The sequence below is a fragment of the Notechis scutatus genome, chromosome 2 (assembly GCF_049901735.1).
Source record: "Notechis scutatus isolate UNSWTSFEM ecotype Mainland chromosome 2, rNotScu1.2, whole genome shotgun sequence".
NCBI lineage: Eukaryota > Metazoa > Chordata > Lepidosauria > Squamata > Elapidae > Notechis > Notechis scutatus.
In genome coordinates, this window is record NC_142010.1 from 92,132,470 (window position 1) to 92,157,290 (window position 24,821).

At 36.8% G+C, this 24,821-nt stretch overlaps 1 protein-coding gene across 4 annotated transcripts in view; it reads left to right on the forward strand.

Annotated features, from left to right (window-relative positions):
• The window catches only part of HTR4 (5-hydroxytryptamine receptor 4), a 257,825-nt gene that overhangs the window by 112,580 nt on the left and 120,424 nt on the right, over positions 1-24,821 (forward strand). For 3 of the 4 annotated variants that reach the window (XM_087955474.1, XM_087955475.1, XM_087955476.1), the window contains exon 1: positions 23,725-23,795. The exons of the other annotated variant lie outside the window; for it this stretch is intronic. In XM_087955474.1, the coding sequence (XP_087811600.1) occupies positions 23,755-23,795 (41 nt within the window). In that variant the 5' untranslated portion in view covers positions 23,725-23,754. Of the gene's footprint in view, positions 1-23,724; positions 23,796-24,821 lie in introns of those variants that run through there. 4 annotated transcript variants of the gene reach the window in all.

Below are 24,821 nucleotides of genomic sequence, written 5' to 3' on the forward strand. Positions count from 1 at the left end.
AAGATCCTATGTTCGTGCATTAGGTAATGTATCAAAAAATCATATAAATCACATTTGGCTTATATAGATCATAAAGTTTACATTCTACTGTAGTTCCCAAAGAAATAATGCTATCATGGTATGCTATTTTTTACAATTTAGCAATGGCTGTTAGGGGAAAATACTGAATAATCAGTATAGTTGCTTTAACAAATTAAACAACATATTCAAACTACCCCACAATGTTTGAAACTTTTCATCACACTATTTTTCACATAATACTGTGAAATTGCAGCAATCAATCTACTTAGGAATTGCTACATAATTGAGCTCAGCTCTCAGTGATTACATAGATATATCCATCTTGTTTTCTTGTCAATGAAATAGGAATGGTTTGGCATTGTCTGCTTCCCAAGCCAAATTTATATCTTTGGGATTTTTGAATGAGTTCCCAACCAAGTATTGGCCAGATCCAATCTTACTTTAATTCAGGAGTGGGATTCAAATTTTTTAACAACCGATTCTGTGGGCGTGGCTAAGTTGGTGGGTATGGCTTGGTGGTAGTGTTATTGGCTGGGCATGGCCAACTCAATATCACTCACATCTCGCCTGGCCTCTCATGACTGTGGGGATGTTGCAACAGTCGTAAGAGTGAAAAATGGTCATAAGTCACTTTTTTCAGTGCCATTGTAAACTTTGAATGGTCACTTCATACAAGCAAAGTACCAGCAAAGGAGGGGAAAAAAACTCAAGAGAAGTTCCTGAGACAGATAGTCTAGTCCTGCCAAGAATGTAATAAGGGTTAGCGGAGAGGCAGTTTCTGTAAGCAACACCAGAATGTTTCCTTCTTGCCTTCCTTACAGGATTAGGTCAGTAATTTCTTCTAACAACCGGTTCTCCAAACTGCTTAGAATGTTAACAACCGGTTCTACCGAATAGGTGCAAACTGGTAGAATCCTACCCCTGCTTTAATTGTAACAGGGATATGAGCAGTTTCTAAATATGGTGTGTGTGTGTGTGTGTGTGTGTGTGTGTGTGTGTGTGTGTATATAAAACTTTTTTTTTCAAGAGTTATCAAGATTGACTAGGTCCTGCCACCTGCTATATTTGAAAACTGATTTATAATTTTCTAATTCTGCCTTTTATCTTCCTGCTGCCATATTTGGTCCCTTCTTAGCCAATGTTAAATAATATTTCACATTTGATGCAACATTATTGGCATGAACTCCACTCATATCAAAGAAAACCAACCTGCTTGTAGAACTTTGTTCAGATTCCTTCTAGTTGTACAATTCCATCTGTTTGCTTAAGCTATTATTTTGCCTCCTAAATTCAAAGACTTGCCCATCATGAAAATTAGTATGTGCCACTTGTTGCCTGGCAACATTCACATGAAAGTAGTATACATTACAAATATATGTTCTTCTTTATATACATCAATATAATTTTCAATAAAATCATAGGAAATATGAAAAGTAGACGAAAAGATTATGTCTGATGGGGAAGAGACAGATTTCTGCAGAACAAATGCTTGCTTGAGATGTATCTGTTGCTTGAGATGTATCTTCAAAGGAGAAAAAATGAAGGGTAATATTGTTTATACATTTTCTTTTGATAAAAAACAGTCATGTTCAATTATACCTAAATTTTTGAGGTCCTCTAAGGAATGATGTTGGAGCTTTATTTTTTATTTTATTTTGGAGCAACAAAATGGATTCAGCTGTTAATGCCTCCCTTTCATCTGGTTAGCAAGAGATCTATTACATACTAGTTTAATAAGTGACTGATTAATTCTTTTATTCCTTTCTGCTTTTTCATTTCCATAATAGCTGCTTCATTTCTTACGGTAACGAATTTAGCAGGTTTATCTGGTGCACTTTTCTAAACTTGATAGCGATTGATATATTAGTAACCTTCAGTTTCAGCTGCAGTATTGTGTACAGTAACCTCAAATACCGTATACAATATTTGAGGTTACTCTTGAAATCAGTTTACAAAATTTATCTGATAGAAAATTCAGCTATAAAAGTTCTAGTTGGACTTAAGATTCCGAAGGAGCTACACTGGTTGACTCTCTGTTTAAGGTAAAAGGTAAGCAAAGCCTTCAAAGGAAGTCCTTCTTTCTTTTTATTCTTTTAGATAAATTCTTTTGCCATGAAAAGAGAAGTATGTATATTTCAAATGCTTGTATCAAAAATTATTTTTCTTTTGCAGGCAATAAATCAGGACAAATTGTCAGTTATAGATAAGCAACGTACTTAAGCCTAGGTATTAAGTAAATAAAAATATGGTTATTAACACATTCTATAATTTGAATTGTTTTTAATGAATTGCAAAGGCAGTTCAGTTCCATTATCCCACATCTTCTAAGATGGTCCATGTTGATGGTTACGCAAGCTAAAAAGTCATTTCTGAATGACGCTAGACGTGATAACCAAAGTCTGGAAACAGATATTGAAAATCCTGCTTCTAAGAGTATGGATCACATCTATTGTATATTAATTAGGCTGTAGTTAATTATTTTGTTGCAAATGACCCAAAGTTGCTTTTTTCAAAAGTTTTTTCTTTTTTTCTTTCTTTTTTAATAGATTTTATTGAAAATTAAATTTTAAAAACATTTGAAGGTGATGATCTTTTGACATATATCAGCAGTCTTTATATTGTTATAATATTAGAATGTCATCAAACAATATAGCATTTGTATATATGTATACATCTATATACATTTTACATTATAAATCTTTATATTCATTTCTATCTTCGAAATTTTATTGTAGTATAAACTCTTTCATTTCTATTTTACATTTTTTTTACTTCCTTTCATATCCCTCCAATTGTAATTTTTTTTCCATATTTCATAGAATTCTGAAGTATCTTGTCCCTTCAGTTCTAGCGTGAAGCTATCTAGCTCGGTGCAGTGTAGAATTTTTTTTATTATTATTTCATCATTTAATTTCCATGTTTGGGCAATTAGTAATCTTGAGGCTGTGATAATATGTGGAATTAGATACAGATCTGCTTTTTTTAGATTCTCATTTGTTATTCCTAGTGTGTAGTTTATTTTTAAATTTAACATTTCCTCTATCCATTGCCAATTTTTTTGCCAAAATTCTTGCATTTTCTTGCACTCCCACCACATATGGTAGTAAGTGCCTCATTCTTTCAGGCATTTCCAGCATGTCAGAGATTGGAAACCATTCATTTTAGCTAATCTGGTGGGTGGGAGGTGCCATCTGCAGAACATCTTAAATAGATTCTCTTTATAAGATGTGGCTAGAGTGATCATTTTATTCCTGTCCCAGATTTGCTGCCATTGATCCAGATTTATGTTATGGCCAAAATTTCTGGCCCAGGTTAGCATTGGTTCTTTCACCTACTCCTCATACATCTTATAGTCTAATAGATAGTTATATAATTTCTTTATTTGTTTCTTTTCTGGTCCTAATAGTATTTTGTCTAGAATTGTATCTTGGCAGTTTATTCCCCATTCTTTTTTATCTTTTTCATATCTAGATTGTACTTGGAGATATGCCCACAATTCCAACATTAAACCCTGTTGAGCAAGTTCAAGTCTTTATTTTTTCTTGAAGATATTTAACTTCTCGTCTAAGAAGCTTCTTCAGTTCTAACAGAATTGAATCTTGGGGGCAACCAGGACCTGGATGACTAAAAATCTCTATAGACAGTTTGTTCCAGATTTCATTTGGACTTCTTACACTATTATCTGGGCTAGATTAGGTTGGCTTCTACTTTCAAACATACTAGATGTTTTCCAAATAAATTTGTATTATATATGTTTAATTTCCCCCCAACTAAGTATTATTCAACAAAAATGATCTGAAAATGATTAAATGCAGTCTCTGTTTCACTGAAGAACAGGTAATTCAGTATTCAACATTTAGGTAAATATCTGAAAGGAAGAAAAAACTTTTAAATTTGGACCATTTTGGAGATGTCAGTTCTAGGATTGAATAAAAGGATTGTAATTAAAGGTATTCAACTAATTAACATTTCTGTTTAGATTGCAAATCTATACATAACTCAGAATAATCTTCACTAAATAGAATGGAATACCGTATTTGCCGGCGTATAAGACGACTGGGCGTATAAGACGACCCCCAACATTTCCACTCAAAATATAGAGTTTGTTATATACTCGCCGTATAAGACTACCCCTCTTCCACACACCTTCCACTTTTGCACTTTTTTTTTTTTTTTGACGCACTTTTCTGCTTTGGACAATTTTGAAATGAGCTAATCCAATTTTGAACCAAGAATATGCAAATAGCTATGGAATTTAGAAATGAGTTTTAAAAATATTTTTCATTGCTTACCATTAAGCGTAAAATATGTTGTAAATAAAATGAGAACACAGGAAACGTTTCTTTCTCAATACAGCTGATCTCTCTCTCTCTCTCTCTCTCTCTCTCTCTCCACACACACACACACACACACACCAAAACCCGGACACTGAAAAGGCTGCCAAGGAACAGTATATTCAATGCCTTCTCTTTAATCAAGAAACAAGGAATTCCTTAGAATCTTTTTTTTCCCCAAGTGGCCCTCTTAAAAAAAAAAAATGGAGGTAACACTTTCATTCAAAAAAGTCTTCCAGTATCTGGAGTCGCTCAGACATATTGAAGTGAGGCAGGAGAGTAAGTGAAATTTGAAATGATCCAGCTACCGTTTTCTTCCCCTCCCGCCCGAAGGCCATTATCTCCACGTCAAAACGAACGAGGGGAGGCAAAGAAGCCAAACACGCTAAAAAGGATCTCTTTATTTTCCTACACAAGGTCACACCTACTTTTCCGCATTCAAAGGACAACCTCTCCTCACCACCACCACACACACACACCCCCCCAATACCCGCAAACAATGTTCTGGGCATTAATCACCATTGCTACATTAACCTGGTAAATTTATACCCTGCCTCCCCCAGTGTTGCTTTGACGGCAAGATTTCACACAGAGGGGCGCCGCTCGCTCTCTTCTCCACTCTCCCACCGTTCGCACATGTTGGAAGCACCGTAAAACCTGATAACCCACCCGGGGCTCCCCATCCTTAACCTACAGCCGCCCGCATGCAAAACCTGCGTGCAAAAAGAAAAAAAGAAAAAGAAAAGTATGCCGCACGTGAGGATCTTCGAATCCTCTCCTCCCCACACCGCTAAGGAAGGAAGAGGGGGAAAGGTTGCGCAGCGCGTGGCGCAGTGACACCCGCCACACACACACACACACACACACACACACACACACACACACACGCTCCCCCAGCCTCCCTCCCGGCTGCAACTCAAGCTCAAGTGGGAGTCGGAGTCCTCCCGGCGTATAAGACGACCCCCACTTGGAGGCATGTTTTTCAGGGCAAAAAGTCGCCTTATACGCCGGCAAATACGGTACATTCTTTTGCCTTTTCATTTATTTTTCATTTATTCTTGCCATAAATCTGTCATGTTAACTAGGGCTAGGTTACTATACTAGATAAACAATACTAGATAAACAAAACATTTTGTGTTTATTATCATTTGAAAACCACACAGTTCAATAGAATAGAATAACAGAGTTGGATGGGACCTTGGAGATCTTCTAGTCCACCCCCCTGGACTAGGCAGGAAACCCTACACCACTTCAGACAAATGATTATCCAATCTCTTCTTAAAAACTTCCAGTGTTGGAGCATTTACAACTTCTGGAGGCAAGTTGTTCCACGTTCTTAGCTTGGATAATTATTCTGAATGGTGGTATTCAAAGAAAAGAATGGAGCACATTGGATAAAAACACTCCTAGATTTACAATTTTATTGGCATGGCAAGAGTGGACCAAGAACTATCAATAATAAAGGTAGCATACGTTCTGCAAATTCAGTTGGGTGTGCAAAGAAAGTAGGAAAGCAGGGGGAAAAATCAGACATTTTTGATTAAGGAATTATAGGGAAAGGATTGAAAATCTGTCTACCATGCTAGTACTTACATATAGGATTATTATGGATTTTTCAACATTTTCTCTCAGAGATGATTTAGTTTTGATAAATTAAAAATAGTAAGCAAAACAATAAATAGGCTTTTCTACTATCTAAGAAAGCATATGGTATACGCTCTATTTTATATTTAAAAAGATGACTGAAAAAAATAGTTAAAAGTTAGGTGAACCTTATTAACAATTCATACTGACATGGCTTGAAAATCAGCTGAGCTACCTTCGTCCCTAAATCCAAAATAGAAACTGTTTTATTTATGAATTAGTCAGTGTACACATTTCTATAAGTAGGTTTCTATAAGTAGGTCAGCAGTAGCATTGAAGTGGATAGAAGTCACATGGAGAAGGGATTGTGGGTGTATTTGTGGGTGTATACCCAAGCCAGTTTTTGATTACTGGTAACTACCTGGACTAGCCCCTGGAGTTTTCTTGGGGAGCTTTGTCAGAAGACTATCTAAGTCAGGGGTCCCCAAACTTGGCAAGTTTAAGACTTGTGGACTTCAACTCCCAGAATTCTATAGCCAGCATAGCTGGAGAAGTCTGGGAGTTGAAGTCCACAAGACTTAAACTTGCCATTTTTGGAGACCTTTGAATTAAGTATTCACCACTATCAGCTTCCTAGGGCTGAGAGAGACTGACTGGCCCAAGGGGAAATCAATTTTTGACTTGAATGGGACTGTTTAATGTCCTACATTTGTATATTAAACAGTCCCATTCAAGTCAAAAATTGATTCCCCCCACAACTGAAAAACCAGTAGGCCAGGGATGGGGAACCTTTTATGGCTCACTCAGGAATTCAGGGAGTTGAAGTCCATAAGTGATAAAAGAGCCAGCTTTCCCTACTCCTGAACTAGATGGCTTTGTGTATAAGGCAGGACTAGAACTCTCAATCTTCCAGTTTCTAGCCTGATGTTCAACCACTAGACAGAACTGTCTCCAAAGAGGGGGGTTGTTTGGAATAGTGCTGCTTTAAATTGTTTGTTTGTGTTTTGTTCTCATGAGCTGTCCAATACTGTGTGTGTGTTAAATATTTTCCCATTTATCTGGGGGCGGGAAAAGTTGTGTAGTGGGTGATTGCAGATGTGGAGACACTTTGCAGCATGTCTGTCAAAAAAAGAAAAAAAAGTTAAGTAGTGGGTGATTATAGGCATGGAGACACTTTGCAGCATGTCTCCTTCCAGACCTCTAATTGCTTTCTAAGGCAAGGATTTGTCTGGAAAACATTATGACCTCCCCAGTCATCTCTCAGATAATGCAGTTGGCAGTCAAGGCCTTGTGTCCTGGGAGGCCCTTTCAATTAAACTGCCAGCTATCTTTATATAAACTATAACTCTGTCATATGATGACAGAATTGTATGTGTTACTGTACTGCATGTTGTATAAGCTTTTGAAAAAGTTGAATAAATTGATGGAAGTCAGGTCTAACAAAGGCTGATAGGCTCAAAGGCTTATTGGCATTTTAAAACCAGAAGCAGGATATTTCTGAAAATTAGCCAAATAAGAACAGAAAACTATATCTTGGAGCAAGTGCAGTTCTCGGCTGTGATTGTTAGAAATAGGATGATCAGTTTCTTGAATGCTTATTTAAATGCAGCATTTGAAATATTGTGCCTCAGTAACAAGAATATTATTGAACATGATTTGCTAGAATGCAGTAGGCTGTGATAATAACTTTAGGCCACAGGAGGAAGAGCTGTAGCATAGACAACAGTCTGACAAAATACACTGCTCAAAAAAATAAAGGGAACACAAAAATAAGACATCCTAGATCTGAATGAATGAAATATTCTTATTAAACACGTTGTTCATTACATAGTTGAATGCGCTGACAACAAAATCACACAAAAATTATCAATGGAAATCAAATTGAGCAACCCATGGAGGTCTGGATTTGGAGTTACACTAAAAAAAAAAACACTACAGGCTGATCCAACTTTGATGTAATGTCCTTAAAACAAGTCAAAATGAGGCTCAGTAGTGTGTGTGATCTCCACGTGCCTGTATGACCTCCCTACAATGCCTGGGCATGCTCCTGATGAGGTGGCAGATGGTCTCCTGAGGGATCTTCTCCCACACCTGGACTAAAGTATCCCCCAACTCCAGGACAGTCTGTGGTGCAACGTGGCATTGGTGGATGGAGCGAGACATGATGTCCCAGATATGCTCAATTGGATTCAGGTCTGGGGAATGGGCGGGCCAGTCAATGCCTTCATCTTGTAGGAACTGCTGACACACTCCAGCCACATGAGGTCTAGCATTGTCGTACATTAGGAGGAACCCAGGGCCAACCACACCAGCATATTTTCTCACAAGGGGTCTGAGGATCTCATCTTGGTACCTAATGGCAGTCAGGCTACCTCTGGCGAGCACATGGAGGGCTGTGCGGCCCCGTAAAGAAATGCTATCCCACATCATTACTGACCCACTGCCATGCTGGAGGATGTTGGAGGATGTTGCAGGCAGCAGAACGTTCTCTATGGCGTCTCCAGACCCTGTCACGTCTGTCACATGTGCTCAGTGTGAACCTGCTTTCATCTGTGAAGAACACAGGGCGTCAGTGGCGAATTTGCCAATCTTGGTGTTCTCTGGCAAATGCCAAACATCCTGCACGGTGTTGGGCTGTAAGTACAACCCCCACCTGTGGACATTGGGCCCTCATACCACCCTCATGGAGTCTGTTTCTGACCGTTTGAGCAGCCACATGCACGTTTGTGGCCAGCTGGAGATCATTTTGCAGTGCCCTGGCAGTGCTCCTCCTGTCCCTCCTTGCACAAAGGCGGAGGTAGTGATCCTGATGCTGGGTTGTTGCCCTCCTACGGCCTCCTCCATGTCTCCTGATGTACTGGCCTGTCTCCTGGTAGTGCCTCCATGCTCTGGACACTACGCTGACAGACACAGCAAACCTTCTTGCCACAGCTCACATTGATGTACCATCCTGGATGAGATGCAGTACCACTTGTGTGGGTTGTAGACTCCGTCTCATGCTACCACTAAAGTGAAAGCACCACCAGCATTCAAAAGTGTTCAAACCATCAGCCAGAAAGCATAGGAACTGAGAAGTGGTCTGTAGTCACCACCTGCAGAACCACTCCTTTATTGGGGATGTCTTGCTAACTGCCCATGCTTTCCACCTGTTGTCTATTCCATGTGCACAACAGCATGTGAAATTGATTGTCAGTCAGTGTTGCTACTCAAGTGGACAGTTTGATTTCACAGAAGTGTGATTGACTTGGAGTTACATTGTGTTGTTTACGTGTTCCCTTTATTTTTTTGAGCAGTGTATATCTCAATCCATATGAGACATGGAGGTAGAGAAAATTCCTCAGAAAGGGCACTCCATACTCCTTTGGAAAGTAAAAGCAGGGAAGAGGGAAAGTGCTTCCAGACTTGCAAGATTTTGTTCTTGTGACCTTACAATAAAGGTAGTGTTAGCACCTCATGGTTTTGATTTCCTCTCTAGACTACTCTGAAGGGTGACACAAAATGGCCACTGGGCTTTTTACCTAAGTTTTTACCTAATTAATTAGACTAGCCTAATTGATCTGCTGTGATATTTCAAAGGCTAGGTTGTAAATGGGATGAAATATGGATCTGAGTCCCAAATATGAAATCTGAGTCAGTTGTCCCAATTATTCCCTGAGCAAGAACCTGGCCACAAATACACATCCACATATACACATCCATATCTGACTCTCATTCTCTATCTTATGTTTAGGGAGAGAATTGGTACACAGTTTATGAAGCATTAAATGTCATTGTTTTTTTTTATAAATCATGTTCCCCTGCTTGTCACTTTGATGCTTGCTGTGCTAGTATTCCCACTGGAAAACACAGTGTTTGCCTGTTTTACCATAATTGCATTGTGACTGGGGACCACATAGGCTTACAGGAAGGATAGCAAAACTTGGCTTTCGCATTGACTAATACACTGAAATCTTCAACAGGTATATGCAACCTAGAGGTATCACCTGTGGGTTTGAAAAATTACAGATCAAGAGCACCTCAGGACAAAATTTTGCAAAGGGAACTTCTTGCTTTTCTTTTTTTGATTAATGATTTAGTAGCTTTCCTTAAAGAATTGGAGCACAGGAATTTAAAGATGTCCAAATTCTGAACAGTAGCTCACTATTAAGCATGAGCAGCTTCCAGCTAATGACCTGCTTCTTAACAGCAGGAGAAACCCCTCAGTTGACCATTGGTATTGATTTCTTTTTGCTGGCCTCTTTGTCTTTCTTACAAGGACCCCAGATATGCAGTTTAAATGCATATAACACAGAAATACTTACACTTAATCTATTCATCTACTGTATATATTTTAGTATAACAAATTTGGCTGTCAGGTACACAGCTGAGCTAAATGAATTCTGCTACTTGTTCTTGTTTTCTCTAAATAAAAAAGAAGTGATTTTTTTTTTCTTAAGTCATCCATTTGTCCATTTTTAGGATGGTATCTTACCACTACAGAATTTTTTTATGATTTCCAAAGAAACAGAATTTTATCTGGGGCAGCTATGTAAAGTTCAGACAAATCATATGCAAAAGCAATTGCTAGAGTAAATAACAGTCAGATTGCCTGTATGTCAACTTGCCCTGTAAGAAATCTGTTCTGTGTAGTTTTCTCATTCACAGCCTGGGTGTGCTACAGAGAAGTTTGGTACCCAGTTTAATATTTTCTGGATGGACTGTCATTTTTGAATTATGGGCAACAAAAGTAGTTCTCACTTCTAACTATTACCAATGGAAGATTTGGCAAGAGTGTGATATATGCTGATTTCATATCTTTATGTTAAATTCCCACATTCAGTTTATAATATTTACATTAGAAAAGAGTGTCATCACATAATTCTGTCTTCCTCTCCATGATGATTTTATGGGTGTTTAAAATGTAATCCACAAGTTTAAGATAGTGCGACTCTGCCTGACATTCAGGTTAATCATAAGAATTATACAACAGCTGTTCTGAACAATTATATAAAAATGCCAATATAGAACTTTTCTATTTAGGAAATATTAAGAACAGGAAGAAATTTTGTCAGTCAGATAGTATTTCCTTCTTCTTTGGAAAAGATATTCAGATGATGTGACCCGTCCATGCCTATTAACATCAGAATCATAACACCCTTTTCCCCCTTGTGAAAGTCCATGCAAGTGAAAGTTAGGCTTTCAAAGAAGCAGGATAGAAAAATGTTGCTACTTTTACCCATTGGTTGTCTAGGATTTTAGGGAACATCATAGATAGAAAAAAAAAAGCCTATAATGACAGAAATGTGGAAGGAAAGAGAAGAGGACAATCTTCAGCCAAGTTGATGGACCAATTCCTATAGCAATGGGTTCATCACTGGAAGACAATACATCATTTTAGAGAAAATTCTGTCATACATGGTTGCTAAAATGGCAGAAAATTAATCAGTCAGTCAGTCAGTCAGTCAAATATTAATGTATATGGAAATGGCCTTGGGACACAGACTAGGCCAGAAGTCTCCAAACTTGGCAACTTTAAGACTTGTGGACATCAACTCCCAGAATTCTCCAGTCAGCAGATGGCTGGAGGAATTCTGGAGTTGAAGTCCACAAATCTTAAAGTTGTCAAGTTTGGAGATCTCTGGCCTAGGCAATGGTCAGATGAGAGATGGCTGAGCTTGCAGAAGGAATGGGGGTGGGGGCATGACTTTCCAGTTTCTTACACTGTAAAGGTGAGAGGGGAGAGATGTATTTTCAGACTTGTAGATAATACTCCTGTGTGGAGAGCTGACAGCAATCGTGCAATTCTGAAAGTTGATAAGCTGCCTCTTATCTAAGGTCTGCGAGACTGCAGCTTTTCTTCCTATCTCTCAAGATAATTTCCACAACAGTACAATCAATTGCCTTATTTTGTAAAGCTAGCCATTTGAGTATTAACTCTAAATGCCATCTCTTTTGTATGTAGATGTGACATCATGGTTCACATAAAATGGGATAGACATTGTACTGTTATGGCACAATACTGCTTTGGTTGTTTGTTATACATTATCTCCTTATATTGTCTAAGTTTTCTTCTATTTCTATGTTCTTCAATCTTCACTTAGGTAATGTTAATGTTTTAAAAAATTCTTTTGGCTTTCAAAAATGTGGATTACATGAAACCTGAATCTTATATGAAAAGTAGTATTTAATAGTACAGTGTTCATAGTTGTATTTTAAATATTAAAGGAAATCATTCTAGTCTGCAATTTAGTTTCCCATTAATCTATATATTGTACATTAGTGTACATTCACCTCAAATAGTCTTATTATTTTTTTTCTTTTGTTCAATTGCATCTGACTCTTGGAGACTGCCTAGACATGTCCCAACAGTTTCCTTGGGAAGGTTTTTCAGAAGTGGTTTGCCATTGCCTTCTTCTTAGGTCAGAGAAAAAACGGCCAGGCCAAGATTACCCAACTGGTTTTGTGCCTAAGTTGGGACTAAAACCTATGGTCTCTGGCATGATGCCTGAACCACTACACCAAACTGTCTCTCTAGGCTTATTATATGAACATAAAAATGAATCTGTAAAATCCCTCTATCTCAGGATACTTATTTGTCAATGATTTGACAGTGCCTTTTGGGATATGATTGCTAGGTTTGTTTTTTTCCATAAAAGTTAAAAAAAAAAATCAAAACTCTATAACATGAAGTGGAAGTCTTCAGATGATTGGCTTTTTTGGTGTCTTTCTTGTTCTCTTAATAGTTGTACATAAGTTTGCTATTAACTTGCAGTCACTAGAGACAAACTGTTGTACAGTTTGATTAAGTGTTGGTGGAGGTGTTTGGGAAGGCATCCTGATAAATATAGCCTACAAAATATTACCTTAGAAACTGACAGGGAAATTCAACCATAAGCAGTTAACAGTTCCAATAATATTATGCCGCTGTCACTTAACATTACTAACCATCTGAAATAACATTCTTTGTTGACAGAGTTATATACATATTGCAGTGGATTTGATTATATATTGAGAAACATTTTTTAAAAAACCCACAACTTCTTATATAAATGTACACACGCTTCCTCACATGCCAATTGAATACAGTTGGCTATATGTTACAATGTCTTTGTATATTTGCATATTCTTTCATTCTCACAAGAGCTTGCAAAAATGAGTTGGAATGGCTAGGGTCATCTAGTCAGTTTTAAAGGCAGGATGTTAATTTCCTAGTCAAAGGTTTACATCATGTTCCAGTGTTGGGTCTACCCTAAAATATGGCTCAGGCTCACTGTTGTTGTTATGCTTATTATAGAGTTTGGCTGGTTGCTGAAGCAACTCCTTGTTGAATGCTGTTTCTCATGTGCAGGAACACATACCAAGTAAGCTTCCTGTTAATATTACAAGAATGTGAAGGAAATGTCAGACAAATTTAATAGTCAAGAAGGGAAAGCAAAATTATATTTAGCATAGACAGAAATAATACAATTAAGTAGGTTATATATTAGTGAAGGCGCAAGAAGTTTCATTATCATGTTTCATTCAAATGCTAAGAAACTAAGGAATGTTCTATGAATCCAGAAAATTCTTTCTACATTAAAATATAAAAACAGCTGGTAAGAAATACCAGCTGATACCAGATGATAAATTAAATGAAAAAATCCAGGATTTGATACAAGATGGAGAGAATTTTTCTTACTGTCAAAATGTAGAGATTTTATTTGTTGTTGATGTTAACTGTAACTTCTAATGAGAACTTCATATGTGGAAGGTGAAAAGGTATAGTAAGCAAGAATGACTATGGAGATTCTCAGTCATCCAGGTCATGGTTGTCCCAAAGGTGCTTTTTTCAAAAGGCAACTAGACTTTGTTTTTCCTTGAAGATGTTTCACTTTCTGAACTGAAGGATGAGAAGCGAAATGTTTTCAAGGAAAAACAAAGTCCAGTTGCCTTTGGGTATAGTCCAGTTCACAGAAACATAGTACTTCAATCATGAATAGTCATAATAATAATTATACTCCTGTTTGTTATGGCCAGATCTCATTGGGAATATTCCGTTCAATTAGAACTGCCACATTTTAGAAGGGTATTAAAAAATGAAGGGAAGAACACCTTTTTAACAGTAAGAATTCTTAAACAATAGAATAGATTAAGATGTCTCTCATTGGAATTATGAAATGCAGTTCTTCACTACTTAAATCCTGCCATCTCACTTTGTCTAAGCTCTGGGTAGAGAAGGACACTTCTAAACAAAGTACTGAGTGTCGACGGCAAATATTTTTTACCCATTAAGGCAAAATGGGTAAAGGTATAAAGCTCAGAATTCTTGCATATAGGAATAATCCTGGACGCTGGCATTTTGCTTCACAGCTTTATATGACCTCCATTTTATTATGTTTAGTTAAATGAATCTAAAAATAATAGAATCAGCTGAACACAAACACTGATGACAGTAAAAGAGATATCCACATATAGTTGTAGCTACAATATTATAGGCTCCAAGAATAGCTGGTTTACAAATTCCCTTGAAGTTCTGTGCTCTTGTTTCTCTCTACCTCACTCACTCTCTGCCTCATTTTCAGGAGTTGGTTTTACATGGCACAATATTTTGATTAAAAATGTGTGATATATAAAAATACAATATTTCTTGTTCTGGGCAATAACATCAAAACAACAAATATTATTGATGGTTATCAATCTCTGGCTGGAGAAGACAGTAAAAGAAGACAAATGATATCTACTGAAGAATTCTAGAATTTTTGGGGGGTTGCTGTACACCTAGATTTCTTTAACAATTTTTTTTCTCTGTTGACACTACGATTCCAAACTTTTCGATCCATGCAGCATGCAAAAGGAAAACAGAACAGGTGTTTCCCAACTATAGTCTGTGGCAATGTCATTCTTGCTGCCACTTGTGTAGAAGAGGAAGAGTGGCCAGAAAGCATATAAATCCATGCTGTATTGAAGTTGGAGACTCCCAATTTTATGCCACAATGGCTCAAAGACATTTGATTTTGAAACACAGCTTCAGGCCCACTTGATTCTGAGGAAAGCATCCAAAGGTAACTAATTGAATGAGCCACTGATAGTTTCACTGTGAGAAGGTAGCAAAAAGACATTTTGTGCAGTGTGCCATTCACCAAACATTATATAATTAACCTCATTTCTTGAATACGCTCTTTTGGGAACTATGAAAATAATTAGAAAAATTGTAACCTCAAATTGAGAACTGAGTATTTGATCTTAAACTAGCTGTCTTTTGTCCTATGTAAAATGTGAATTATAAAAATAATTGATCCTCATCTGGATTTTTTTCAGTTATACAAACCATTCTCATTCATAGAAACATGAATGTGTGCAAAAGTACATGCCACAAACACCCACACAAACACACCAATAGAATAAAAATGGGATAAAAGGAGTGATTAGCTGCATTGAGAAGTAAAAGAAAAAGAGGGGGAACAGAAAGCGGCATGATGATTTGTGGAAGAAGACAGGAAAGAGAAATCGATAAGAAAGTTGTTACACACACAGTTAAATTCCTCAAGCCGTGTCTGTCACACACAAGCTAATTTTTAATGGATCTTTAAAGACACCCACACTTTTTAGCAATGCTGTCTGAAGCGTTTGCTCTTCTTGTTCATTCTTTTGTTTTTAACAGCTTCTTCTGTTCTCACAATGAAAGGTAAAATAACCCCTCTCCAACTTAAAAAAAGCTATTTTTTAAGAAAAAACTACACATCAATAAAATAACTCCATTATCAGTCCTTAAATCCCCAAAAATACAGTGTGTCAAATGCTGAAACAGGGAGTGTTAATTATTTATTTTAAAATACTCTGCGAACTACAGTAACTTCACTGACGTATTGAAAGAGAAGGGACAGACGGATAATGTCCAGATAAAGTAATAAACTTTCAAAATACATCTTGCTTTCAAGGAAACTCAAAATAATTTTATTCATTTTCCTGTTACATTTGTCTAGTTGCTTATTTTTTTGGTATTGGAAGAAGATTAATTTTAGTATTTTTAGTATATTTGATTTGTCAATCACTTACAAGATACAGGTATAAGAATAAATATAGTTTTGAATACATGAGATAGATACTTATAAGAAAAATAAAAAGACAATAGGACAGGGACGGTAGGCACGATTGGTGTGCTTATGCACACTACATACTTATCCCCCTACAGGCCTCTTGGGAAGGAGGGGTGAGGTTAATAGTAGACAGTCTAAGATTAAAGTTGTTGGGGTTTGGGGAAGAAACCACAGAGTCAGGTAGAGTATTCCAAACATTGACTGTTGCTGAAGTCATATTTTTTGCAGTCAAGTTTGGTGCAGTTAACCTTGAGTTTGTATCTATTGTGTGCTCTTGTATTGTTATGATTGAAGCTGAAGTATTCATTTGCAGGTAGGACATTGCAATGTATGATTTTATATACGGTACTATATTTAGATCGGACCAGAGGTGGCGTAGTTCTAGGTTTTCTAGGTCTAGAGTTTCAAGTCTGGTGGCATAAGGTATTCTGCAATGAGTAGAGGAGTGAAGAACTCTTCTTGTGAAATTTTTCTGGACTTTTTCAGTTGTGTTAATATCAGATACATGATATGGGTTCCAGACTGATGAGTTGTATTCGAGTATTGGTCGAGCAAATGTTTTGTATGCTCTAGTTAGTAGTGTGATATTACCAGAGAAGAAGCTGTGTAGGATTAGATTAACAACTCTTAATGCCTTTTTGGCTATGCAGTTACAGTGGGCTCTAGCACTTAGATCATTTGAGATGAGTACTCCAAGGTCCTTGACAAAGTTTGGATCCTCAACAAGGTCTTGAATATTTAGCTTGTATTTTATTTTCTGATTTTTTCTGCCAATATGTAAGACAGAGCATTTATTTTTGAGATTTGAAGTTGCCACTTGATTGACTATTCTGATACATAGTCAAGGTCTTTTTGGAGGATAGTAGTATTGTCTGTGGTGTTGAATAGCTTTACATCATCAGCAAAGAGAACGCAGTTGCTCTTAATATGATCGCAGAGGTCATGATGAGAACTATGTCATAGCTCTAATAGTACCTGACTTTCTCACAATGCTCCAAGCAAGCAATTAACCGATAAAAACAAACCTCTACTTGGTATGAAATAGCATTGCCCTGTAATAAAGACCTTTCAAGAAGTAGATCTAGATTTTAATCTAAAGCAAAGGTTTGAATATCCTCCTCTGTTTTTGAAATGAAATATGTTTTCCATAAAAAAGTATAAATACTAAATACATTTTCTTTTTTGAACTTTGTTTAGTTTTTGGTATTTCCTGCTTTCTTTGGCTTTTACTATTTCATTCTGATTTTGTTTCTTTTTGGAACTTGTCTCTAGATAGAATCTTTTAAAATTTAAAGTTTCTGCATTGTCCCTACTTTGACAGTTGTTCCTAGAGAACCTACTGAGTACACGTTTGTCTTTTATCCAGGGTTAAGATAAATATGCTGAAATGAAATTGCATCACAATTACAAACATGAGCTGATTTATTTAGCCTTAGGGCTTATTTAGCCTTCAGGTTCTGCTATTAAAAAAATGATTATAAGCAGGATAACTTTTATATCATGTGCTAGATGTGGAAATATGCAGATAGAGACACTCCAGACATGGGATCTGGGTGGTATGAATGCCAAACTTGGAGAAATAAAGAGAAAGAGCAACCAATAGATCAATTTATATACTATTTTGCCCATTCAAGCTATGTGTTAACTGGTGCAAAAATCTCAAACAACACATTTTCCTTAGAAATTTCTAAATGAACTAGTTGAAATACAGCTGACAACTTTCCTGTTTGTTTTAATGACTGAAGGATAACAAAGCGTATTAGAAGTGGTAGAGAGAGGGATATCCTAGATTGCCTCCTTTCCATTTAGACCATTTCATTCTCTCTTCTGCATAGTACAAGGAAAATTGTAGCCCGATAGATGACCTATGATAAGGAATAGGTAAAGGGAGCATGAGTTCAATGTGAATCTCTTGGTGGATCTTGCTGACCATTGTATACTTCCAGAGTATGCCTGGGATCAGACTTGGAACCAAAATGTTATAATAGTTCTAGCCTCCTTTGGAAATAAAAGACCCATAGTGAGGTGCTGGCTGCAACTTTGGCCACTAATATTTGAAATGCTTTGGTTTAAAATCTTGTACATTTTTCCTTAACTGCCAGAAATCACTGAGACAAATAATATTGAAGTAAATACACCAGTGTATGAAAATGGTGTAGCTTTATTTCTTTGCCAAGATGGCAGATATCTAGGGCCAGTTTGGGGATGGATGACAACTAACACTAACCCAGATTAGATGAAAATATTATACTGTATGTTGTTCCCACTCAGATGGCTGCACTTTGCCTGCTTTGGCTGACTTTCTTAATAAATTCAGCATAGTGAGTACATATATTGGAAACTAGGACATCACACTCCTATAAAGTATCTTTACTTACTATGCGTTAAGAAATCTAGTGATGCAGACAGGAAATCTATGACTTTAGGCCTATTTATCTCTTAATGCCTCCATAGTGTAGTTTAGATTATAAAATATTTTCTTAATGTGAAATGTACAATACTGTACCATTGCAGAGTTGCACGTGTAGTTATTATAAAGAACTTAAATATAAATCATGGCTGCCAGAAATGGCCATTCAGGCAGAGAGGAAATTAAAACTGAAACTCACTTGGTGTTGGGAAATTAAACTGCTGCCCCTGAACTTTAATGGAGGCTTCCATGCCTGCACTTAATAATCTACATTCTTCCACAGCTTCATAAATCTGCATAGGGTGAACTGATTTCCTTTTGAAGGAAACCTGAGAAATATGGATGATATTTCATTTCCATCACAATTGGAGTCCTTTAGGGACCTCATGCTAAGGCTATGAATAAAATCTCACACTCTAGTCTACAGCCTTAGGTCTCCCATCTATGTATTGGCAGCTTCAAAATTTGCAAAATATGCTGGTAAGATGAATAATTTAGTGAAATGATATTCCTTCCCCACCCCCAGCCCCCAATATAGGTCACCAGTATACCCCTTCCCAACTGTGCATCAGCCTCTCCAGAACTGTAGAGAACAATAGGGAAAGAGAAAGTTAGGTATTCTTATAGTCTTATTTTATACTCTTAGTTTGGCACAACCTGTGTCAGATGTGCTCTAACTTTGTGCTTCTGTGTTCTTGTTTCTTAGGGAATTATCATGGGACTAGTATCACAGCACCAAACCCAATGGAATACAATAATTAGAATAAAAAAAAAATCTAATAATCTAAAACTTGGGTTTCCATGTGACTGTAAAATAATGTAGGATCAAAATAATGTAGCATTTTTCCCCAAAAGGGGAAAATAGTTGCATGGAGGTCCATGTAGTTCTGGGTACTTGGTTATCTGTGAGAGTTCTTGTCTCTGAGGGCATATGCCCATCCCATTAGGTCAGATAAAATAGACATACTCCAGGTTCTTCTGTAAAAGGTATCATCTGCAAGGACATTAGAGACATTCCTTCTGTTGTTGTTATTATTATTGCTGCCATCCTGACTGTTTGGAACAGCCCTCTTACCCCAATATTCAGAGGGAACCCACTGTTTTGGAGGGGTGTTGCAAAGAATCAGTAGCAGCAGCAGCAGAAAAAGCTTCTCACCCATACTTTTGGTCAGAATAAAGTGAGCTCCGTGTCTGGTTCCAAAAACCAAGAAACACACACTGAGTTTCTTCTAAGGAGTTCCCTTTAATGTTTCTCACCTCTATGCAGAAATCTTACCAAACTAAAGCAAACTACTTGTGCAATTAAACATATACCGGTACATATAACAGCTAGGGAGGAACTGTCTTAGCTCTTTTTCTCCCACAAACCTATCTAAACTTCACTGTCTTTTTGCTCCTCTGGAATGCACTCCTTCTCTCCTGGGAATCCAAACTGTATTCTACCACACTCAGCACCTTTAAGAGCATGGGAAATATATGTGATATTGCCATGTTGGGTTTGGGATATAGAATGCAGTAGGATTAGTTTGTTTTATTTATTATGTTTTTATTTAATATGATTGTGAACCTCCTATAATTATCTTCAATAAGATAGGGAGCCATCATCATTATTCTACCAAATCTTCTTCTTCACCAAAGATGGAAACTTTCCACAAATGGGTATTTATTTAATTTGTATTCATTTCTTCTGTCTGAAAACAGTGATCAGGACAACTTCCAGTTACATCATAAAATAAAAAAGTGCATTTAAAAGCATAGAATTAAGATGTGTAATTAAAATTCAAAGCAATTGAATTATCAATCATGTCATTGTTTTTAGAGCAGGGATACTTTTTAAAATATATTTTAGAACTTTTTCTCTTACTCCTAAAAGATGTCTCCTAAGTTTGAGTCCCTGGAAGTGGAAGATTTTTTTTGGTCATATTCTGTAGAACTATATAGGAAATTTTATAAGTGTAATTATGAAAACCATTGATGTAAAAACAGGAAGAGACAGGACAGGAGATCCAAACTGTGACTACTTAGTTATACTCAGCTCAAGATACTTTGATCACTGCAGAATCAAACCAACTTGTTTCATGAACTGACCAAAGTGCAGTGACCCAAAGTCTGGGGCAGGCATTGAAAGTAATTACAGCAAAGACTAGAAACCATTCAGACTGTAGCAGACAGCCTGATATTCTCTGGTGTATTACTTGCTGAAGCCATAATTGCATTTTTGGTTGAGTTAAAGTATGCCCAGTGGGACAGAACTGCCTAATTAAGTGTACTATTAAGTTTCCCTGGATACAGCCATTTGTCATTTTATTTGAAGTTCTGCTACTGTCCTACCTGTGGAAGCTGAAATCTCTCTTGGATCCATGTTAATTTATCATAATTTATTCTATGGATTGCAGAACACAAAGAGATGGAGGATAGTTGATTAAGTTGTTAACAAAAAGGCAGATTGAATGGAAAGGTCTGTGAGTTGAGATTCAGGATAGCAACAGCACTTAGACTTATATACTGCCCCATAGTGCTTCACAGTCCACTCTAAGCAGGTTACAGAATCAGCATATTGTCCCTAATAATCTGGGTCCTCATTTTACCAACCTCAGAAGGATAGAAGGCTGAGTCAACCTTCAGCTGGTCAGGATTGAATTGCCGAACTGCAGTCAGCTGACAGTCAGCAGAATTAGCCTGTTAGTTAAAATCCTTCAACTGTTTCTGAAAACCAGTGGTAGACAAAACTTCACCTGATTACAACTGATTACAATTGGACAAAACTTCACCTGATTACAACTGGAAGAAAAAACAATGTTTCTATTTTCTCTGAAAAACTATTTTAAAAACTTTGAGCTTAGCTCTTGTTGAACTTGTTGATCCAAAGGTTCCGTAAGCAGTATTGATGTGCTATTTGCATGGATAGAGTAACCATATGGAAAGGAATCCTAGATGAATCCCTGTCTTTAAGGCCCTTCTGATCTGCACTTCTACCATGTATAACATCTGAATTGGAAAGCCTTTTTTGATTGTAGAGAGTCAGCACAGAATTGGGAGCGCTACTTATACATAATGCAAAATCGCAAGAGGAATTCCTCCATAAGGTCAAGAAATTTAATAGTTATGTTGAATACAATGGTAGTGGGACTAGTAATGTCAAAGGTTAGGTGTGACTTAAATTGTAAGGCAGTAATAAAGTTGGAAGGGACCTTGGAAGTCATTCAGTCCAATCCCCTGTTCTTGCAGGAGACCTATACTATTTCTGACAAATAGCTGACCAATCTCTTCTTAAAAGTCTCCAGTGATGGAGCACCCACAATTTCCAAAGGCAATTTGTTCCACTGGTTAATTGTTTTCACTGTTAGTAATTTTCTTCTTAGTTCTCTCCCTGGTTAGTTTCCATCCATTGTTTCCTGTCCTGCCTACAGGTACTTTGATAATAGGTTGGCCCCAGGGATGGAATGCTACTGGTTCTGCCTGGCTCTATAGAACTGGTAGCTCTCAAGAGCAGCAGACACAGAACCGGTTCTGTATCTGCTGCTGTTTGACCCAACTGCCCGCCTGGCTCTTACCTGTCCTTTATTTCCTGCTTTTTCAACCTCAGCTGCTTTGCGTAGCACAGCTGAGGTTGAAAAAGCAGGAAAAAAGTGCCTTTTCCAATGCTGTGCATCCACGCGCAGCACTTGTCAGCTGTCTGGGCAGCACAGCTAACGACGTTTCACATGTGCGCGCATGCACGTGCAAAATGTAATCTCCAAACCAGTAGTTATACCGGTTGAATCCCACCCCTGATTGGTCCCCTCATCCTTGTGGCAGCCCTTCAAATATTAGAAGACTGTCCAAGCTTTCCATCTATTAATAGAGGAGACTTATGAATAGAAGCTACTAAATGATGATGGGCTATTAAAGTGGACCAAAGCTCTGAAAAAGTACAAAAACATCTTACCTGAAAATTTGTAGTAGAATGATAATTTTAAAAATTCTCCAAAATCTTGCTATGTGATCTCATCATGGGTGGGGGAGTTTACACATGTGGAAATTAGTGAAGTATGCAAAGAGTATATACCCCCTGGCAGAGTCATCCAAGACATGAAAATTATACCAACTGCCCAGCTAAAGTAAGCAGGCATTTATGTTGGTAGCATCAACATAGGAAGGTGCTGGGTGTTCATGCTTATCTGATTAACCATGACAAAAGGATCATTTCATGGTACATGGGAAAAAATAATGGTAAAGCATTTATATATGCTATCAAGAAGGCTACATGGAAAAAAGTTATACTATGATAGATGATATGACAAATGATGAACCCCTGAGATCAGATGGCACTCATCATGTTACTGAGGAAATGCTGAGGATCATGTGGAGTACTAATGATATTTACAATAAAGCTAGAATAAAAGTCTTTGGAAAACTAAATTGCTGATGTTGACATGTAGAAAAAGAAAACCTGAGGCTGCCAAGATAGAATTACAGTGGGACCATAGAATGTAAGAAGCATGAGCAAAAGAAAGTTCAAGACACTGTAAGATGAAATGTATCAACTACATATTGACATTTTACACATCAGAAAATTGAAATGAAATGGATTTGCACATCAGATTTTTTTAGTCAAAAGATCATATTGTTTACTACTTGGGATATAAAGAACAAAGAAAGAATGGTGTTTTTTACATAGTCAGGAAGTCTACAAAAAAACCAATACTGGGACACAGAGTAGTCTTAATGCTCAAACAATATCAATTAGATTTTGTGGACAACCCCTTTAGTGTGATATTCATCCAATTATGTTCAACAGGTTAATGGGTTTTATGGTCTAATTCAGTCTGAACTTAACAGAACATTCAAACAAGTTATATTGCTTGGAGGTGGAGATTGGAATGCCAAAAATTATCCTAAAAAGGAAGAAACCATAGTTCAGCTGTATGACTTAAGAAACAGAAATGAGAATGGCTTACCAGTTTCTGTCAACTCAATGATTTTGTAGTGCCTGCCCCCTGGAACAGTATTCCCCTAATATCTACCCCTTCAGTTCTTTCAGAAGATTTTGAAGATCTGGTTCTGCTCCCAGGCCTAAGATTAGGGTAGTAGCCCATGATAGTTACTGGTTTCTTGCTAAGTTGTGTTTTTTTCCTGGACATACATCCTTTTTTCAGTTTTATTGTTTCCTGTCCTTGAATGTAAACCATTCAGAATCATCTAGGAGTCTCCTGCCCCAAAATGCAATAAATAAATAAATAGATAATAAATTCTTCCAACAGACTTCCATCTATCTACATGAACATTACTAGATGGAGTGGATAGAAATCAATTTGATTTTTTTTATTGGTACAGAGAAAGGGAAGAACTCAATTATCACAGCAAAGACATGACCGGGGCTGACTCTGGAACAGATCACAAACTGCTCAAGTAAGAAAATTAAGCAGCCAAATGAAGCTAACCAGTTTCCATGATACCATCTCTTTTCATGATATCTCTTTTCATGATTTCATAATTATTTTGTAAATTATGTGGAATGTTCTTACATGGAATGTTCTTACATGTATACAATTTAAACATTCTAAATTATAGAAAAAATATATACTATACTTTAAATTCATATGACTATACTTTAAATTCAGTGCCCTTTATAGCTGTGTGGGCATTTAAATCTGTATCTGCCATATTCAAAGATAATATTTTCACATATGCTTCACATATGCTTATATAGGGTATGATTTTGCTTGCATTTTAAACTCTTAGGAAATTGATTTAAAATATAACTGTGGACCGTAAGTTCCAGTCTGGAAAATAATAGATTACAATGCAGGCTTGCATAAATTGTTAGCTGGTATGAGTTGAGTTGCTGCTGAAAAATATGTGTAAATTCACCTCATGTAATTTTGTATTAGAAAGGAAAATGTGCCACATTGCAAACTGAACTGTTTAAATTCCTTTACGCTAACTATGAAAAAATGTTTACATTTTCCAACCAAATATAGCATATTAAAATAAGGTTCAACAAATTGCTACTGTGTAAGTTTGTCACTATCAATTTATGAATGAATGACAGAACAGTTGTAAGAACCCAATATTTTATGAAGGAGAAGTGAAGGTTATTCCATCCCAAAGAGTATGATCAGAATAATGATTGAATTCAGATATTAATTGAAGTACTATATAATTATTCATCTCAGAATTATAGCAGGCCATAATTAACATTTTATCTGATTCAACATTGTCTATAATAATTCATTAATGCATACTGAGTTATGGTTTAATATGTTCCATTTCTTCTTACTTAAAGATTTACTAATTAATACAATTAGGAATTGCACCTACTTTCCTAGAATTCAGGTTGGTTCTCTCTGGACATTCTTGCATTGCAAGGTGACTTCCTTCATATAATAGGTGCCATTTTTTCTTTTTGCTTATACAAGCAAAGAACATTGAAGA